This window comes from Crocuta crocuta, unplaced genomic scaffold (assembly GCF_008692635.1).
Source record: "Crocuta crocuta isolate KB4526 unplaced genomic scaffold, BGI_CrCroc_1.0 scaffold193, whole genome shotgun sequence".
Taxonomy (NCBI): domain Eukaryota; kingdom Metazoa; phylum Chordata; class Mammalia; order Carnivora; family Hyaenidae; genus Crocuta; species Crocuta crocuta.
This window is the reverse complement of record NW_027529624.1, coordinates 7,083,184-7,088,658: the sequence shown is the minus strand read 5'-3', so window position 1 is coordinate 7,088,658 and position 5,475 is coordinate 7,083,184. Positions and strand designations below refer to the sequence as shown.

Genomic DNA, 5,475 nt, shown 5'->3' with positions numbered 1-5,475 from the left:
TTTTTTTTTTTTTTTAAGTTTATTTATTTTGAGAGAGAGAGAGAAAGAGACAGCACGAGAGGGGGAGGGGCAGAGAGAGGGAGAGAGAGCTGGCTGATGGCGCAGAGCCTGAAGCAGGGGCTCGGTGCCACAAACCCCGAGATCATGACCTGAGCCGAAATCGAGAGTCCAACCCTCAAGGAACTGAGCCACCCAGACGCTGGCTTTCGCAGTCCCTCTTAAAGGAGAAAGAGAGTTCCATGCTTAGGAGGCAGAGGCCAAGGACAGGTCTCTCCAACCTGTATTGGCCCATGTGGGCTTGCCCAGGGAGGCTGCCCTGGACTCCGTCTCCAAAGGATTTCCTGGCTACCTGGAGCTAAAGGTTACCCCTGCCTGCTTCCCTCCTGGAGGCTGGCTGGGGACTTTGGCTTCCTGGGGCCACCTTGGTGCCTTGTGACCTTGGACAAGTCCCCGGGAACTCTGGACTTGCTGTCTTTAACTGGCCTGAGGGGCCAGCTGTCCCGGGCCTGCCCATCCCGGAGAGTGGACAAGATAACCCGGCCTATTCCCGTTGTCCCTTTAAGGGGGATGCCCCACCCTCCGGATCAGCCCCCTGACACCCTGCTCCCTCCCAGCCCCAGCACAGTGGCCTCTGTCTGCAAAGCCCCTTCTTCCAGCAAACTTTTTCTGTCCTCGCCCTTCCTCTCCGAAGACAGTGATGTGGGTGCTGCTCTGAGCCCCCAAACTCAGTAGTAGTTTCTTTGGCCCTCCACGCAAAACAAAGTTGGGCATCCAGTATGTGCGCCAGAACTGTTAGTTAATATGAGAGATTGGGGCAACGGGAGGCTCTCCTTACTCTGAACCCCAGGGCTGGGGGGAGAGGGAGGGGCATCAGGTAGAGTCTAGCCACGCCCATGGCACTTTGCTTTGCTGCGCATTTTAACTTGGTTTGAGGATTACCTGAGCGCCTACCATGGGTGGGTGGGCAGATGGGGGGGTTACTTCGGGAGGGCAAAACCTTGGCCTCAGACACGGGGCCTGGCACATAGTGAGCGCTCGCCGGACGCTGGCTGCTACTCCTCCAATCCCTGAAGGGATCCATCAGAGTCCAGTTTAGACCTGGCTTCTTAAGATGTAGGGCTGGGGTTTGCAAGGCCTGGCTTCTTCTTCTTCTTTTCTTTTCTTTTTTTTTTTTTTTTTTAATTTTTTAAATCTTTATTTATTTTGAGAGACAGAGAGAGACAGAGCATGAGCAGGGAAGGGGCAGAGAGAGAGGGAGACACAGGATGTGAAACAGGCTCTAGGCTCTGAGGTGTCAGCACAGAACCCGATGCGGGGCTCGAACCCACAGACTGCAAGATCATGAACTGAGCCGAAGTCAGACGCTTAACCGACTGAGCCACCTAGGCGCCCCTGCAAGGCCTGGCTTCTAGTCCTGGCCCTTTCCCCTTCCTCTCTGACCGTATCCCAGAACATCACGATGGCTCTGTTTCCCCCATCTGTGCAATGGGCACAACCTCCTGTGTGCACAATTAGGAAGCGGGTGACTCCTAAGCCAGCAGCTTGACACCAGGCACCACAGTTTTACCGTCTGGGAAACCTCGGGGCTACCTGGTGTCCCCACCCTGTTCCAGCCCTGCCTCCTGGAGCACACTGGGCCTGGGCTTGTCCACTTCCCCAGCTGTTCTGAAGGTCCCTGAGGGCAGGGTCTGGCTTCTACCTTGCCCCCCCAGCCCCCAGGCTTGCCCAGGCCTGAGCCCCAGCTCAGGCCTGCAGAGGGGTCAGGGCACGTGGGCTCTGGCAGCAGCTGGAAACCACAGGGGCCATACAACTAGCCCAGTGGAGGCCTGGGCCTCCCACTGGGGCTCCGGGCTCCCCTCCAGTCGGACCCAGTAGCTCTTCTCGGTCTGGCCTGGGTGGGGCTGCTGTGTGTCTTGGCTGGGTGAGGGGGTACATTTAGGGTATATTTAAGCTCAAGCACACTGGGGTGCTGAGTCCTGAAGGGTTGGAAGCCCCAAAGGTTGGATCCTAGGCTGTTCCTTCGAAGGATGTTGTAATCAGAGACTTTTGGACTCTGAAATTTTATCAGCAAAGGTCGAGATTGTAGGTTTGGGACCACAGATGTGGAAGGGGGCGCTTTGGAGGTCACCGGCCAGCCTCTTCTCCAATCACAAGACCTTTTCACACTGTGTCGCGAGGGCTTGTAGACTTGGCTGGATCTCCTCCGTGCGTGCTGAATCCTGTATGGCCTAGCAATGGGCCACGGTCACAGCAGCTCAATAGACAGGGTTGGCTTGAATGGCAAGTGGAGACGTTGCATCAATGGGCACTTATTTCCTACCCAGAGACAGCGAGAACAGAGCTGAAGTGTGTGTGGTCGAGGCCGGCCAGCTGGGCTCAGCCTCGAACTAGCCGGGTGACCTTGGGTAGGGTAGCTGACCTGAGCCTCGGTGTCCTTGGCAAACTAAGGACCAGAGCATGTACCTGACTGGCTGTCACGAGGACTAGATGGGTTCCTATGTGAAACTGCTTCTAACAGGCCCTGCTTCCTCTTAGTCAACCTGCAAAGTCTGGAATGAAAAGACCCTCGGCCCCATTGCTGCCTAATCGCACCCTTAAGTGTGTCCTGCTGCCTTCTTGGGGGACAGTAGCACCTATTGTCATGTCGTTTAGCACATCCTCCAGTGAGGTTGGTATCGTCCCCACGTCACAGGGGAGTACACCCAAACTCCTGGCCCCAGGTCCCAAGCTGGTTAAGCGGCAGAGGCCGAGGTAGAAAGCAGATCTGACAGACTCCGAAGCCCCCAGATGCCCTCCTGCCGTGTCAGATGGCCCAGAGGTCCCTGTGCAGATCAGTGGCCGCTGGTGAAGCCTGAGCAGGACGTGCGTGGGGAGNCGGGGCAGCTGCCCTTCAGACACTTTGACAAATTGCTCGTCTGCGGTCACATCCGTGCTGGGCTCCGGGTGGAGACTTCTGCTCAGAGCAGCCAGGCACGTGGGGTGATTTCTGGGGCTCTGAAAACTTGCCTGCCTTCTCGAGCCAGAAGGACTTTCCCAGAAGGAACCCCTGGGGTGGGGCTGAGGCAGGGGGACAATCCCAGGGAGCCTGTGCCCTGAACCCTGACTCCAGAGGACAGCAGCCCACGGGGGGCTGGGGAGGGCCTGGGAGACAGAGGGGCACCTCACAGGCCTGCCGGCCCGACTCGGGCCCTCACTTGCGCCTTCAGGCCTCAGCTGCCCCCTAGCACAGGCGGCCCTGAGGACTGTGGACTGGGTCAGGCTGGGCCTCGGGCGGGCTCCTGTGTCCTCCGCCTGTGGGGGAGGGGACAGCAGGACAGCAGCGGGGACAGCAGGACAGCAGCAGGGACGGCTTCTCCTGGCTGCCACAAACAGAAGCAGTGCGCTGCGATTGCCAAAAAAGAAACCCAAAACGAGCGCTGTGTCCAGGCGCGTGAATAAAGTGGAAGTGTGGCTTCAAGGTCTGGGAAGTCCCACGGCTCCTGAGGTGGGGGTGGGGGACCCTTCGAGAAAGAGAGAGAACACTCCTTCCCTGTTCACCCTGGCCCAGCCCTAGCCCTCCAGAGGCCCTGGGTCTCCTGTGCAGGGAGTGCTCCCAACCGCTGGTGGAGTCCACACACCCAATCCCGGGAATGGCTCCTCCAGGGACTGGAGGCTGGGGGTCACCTCCCGTGGTCAGACCGCACCCCTGGCCCCTCAGCTAGATGCGGGGCACCTGTGGTCCCTCAGGCCCACCTCCCTCCCAGCTCTGTGGCCTGATGCGCTGAGCTCCTGGCTCGTAGGTTCCACACCAGCCGGTGGACTGACCGCAGGGCCGTGCCTGGCGTGGGGGCTGCTCAGAGGCGCCTGCGGGACGGCAGACAGGTGGGTGGGTAGACTAGGCAAAAGGGAGGATGGCGGGGCCAAAAGAGAAAAGGGGTATCCCTGTCCCTGGAGCATCTGGATCGCTCCAGGCCAACAGCCTTGGGAACCCCTTTGCTCAAGAATGCTTCAGAAGGCCTCGGTGGGGCCTTGCAGCTCACAGGGCCCCTCCCCACTATCAAAAAGGAACCTAAAGGGGGCGCCTGGGTGGCTCAGCAGGTTGAGCTTCTGGCTCTCGGTTTCGGCTTGGGTCATGATCTCCCGGTTCATGGGTTCGAGCCCCACACCGGGCTCTGGGCCGACAGTGCGGAGCCTGCCTGGGATTTGCTCTCTTGGACCCTCTCCAGCTTGTGCTCTCTTTCTCAAAAAATACATTTAAAAAATTTAAAATTAAAAAATTAAAAGAAAATTCTGTAAAAAAAAAAAAGAAAGAAAAAGAAAGAAGAAAGAAAAGGAACCCAAAGGCCAAAGGCCAGAGATGGTAGCTCCTTGCTCAAAATCACCCAGTAAGCCAGCCAGGGACCCTGCTGAGAGCAGGCCCAGACTCCCAGCTTGAAGCTGCACACATTCTCACCCCAATCTGCAGCCCTTGCACAGTTGGTAAGAGATGGTACTCCAGATGGTCCCCCTGGGATGCCAGGGTGGCATTACAGGGGGTGAGGTTTCCTTTGGTTTAGAAGAACCTTCCTACTAGAGGCTGTCGGTCAGAGACCTCACAAGTGTCCTCGCAGAGTCTGGCCTGGTGGGGAGGGGAACAGGAACCAGGCCCCGTGGCAGGGGCGCCGAGAGGTCAGGGCGTCTGGAAGCCTCACTGCAGGTGGGCTGTGTTGGGGGGGGGCCCACTCTATAGAGATCTGTGCTCCTGTGCGCCCCCCCCTTCCCCCACCTCCCCCCAGTGTGTCCCGGGAGGCCGGGGACAGAGAAGCACGCCTCACATGCCTCACTTTCTCAACGGCAAGAGGCGCCCAGGCTGGGGAGCGGGCATCCTGGGCTCTGGGAAAACCAGTGGGTCAGGCTCTTCTTGGCCCCCCGCCCCAGGAGGATGCGGGGGGCGGGGGGAGGGTTCAGCCCGGGAGGCACAAGGTTAGGCAAAGTGAAAGGGGCTTTTTAAATGCAGGACTTCCTATCGTCTGCTGGGGAGGAGAAATGGCAGGCAGCCTTGCCCAGACTCTGCTCAACGGGGACCCTGTCTGGTGGAGCAGCACATAGGGCTGGCCCTGCAATGTGCACCGCACACCGCACGGCAATGCCCTGGGCTAACCCTGGCTAAGCCAAGCCCCTTGTGCCTGGACCAGAAACTCTGGGTGAGGACAGAACTATGCTCGCACCAGGGCTTGGCAGGGTGCCCAGTCAGCATCCCCAGGGCCACTCTAGAAACTAGCTGCAATTAGCGCCCTGCTTCCTGGGAGCAGCCTCTGGGGAAGGCTAGAAGCCCAGGCAAGGCCCTCCGGGGGCAGCCCCGCCTCACCCTGTGTGCAGGGCTGAGAGGCAGCAGGAGGAAGTTGTGAGCAACTGGGGGTGCGGGGGGTGGGGGGGCTCTCACTCAGCGGCTGCAGCAGCTGGGGCTCCTGGCGGGTCTAAGCGGCCACCCGCTTCCAGCTGGGACGCTCTGGGCCC

General features: G+C 59.3%; 1 protein-coding gene across 1 annotated transcript in view; it reads right to left on the bottom strand.

Moving 5' to 3' along the window:
- The window catches only part of SH3BP1 (SH3 domain binding protein 1), a 12,783-nt gene extending 12,491 nt beyond the window's left edge, over nucleotides 1–292 (bottom strand). The window contains exon 1 of the mRNA XM_077761970.1: nucleotides 279–292. Coding sequence (XP_077618096.1) covers nucleotides 279–292 — 14 coding nt within the window. The remainder of the gene's footprint in view (nucleotides 1–278) is intronic.
- Nucleotides 293–5,475: the final 5,183 nt, after the last annotated feature.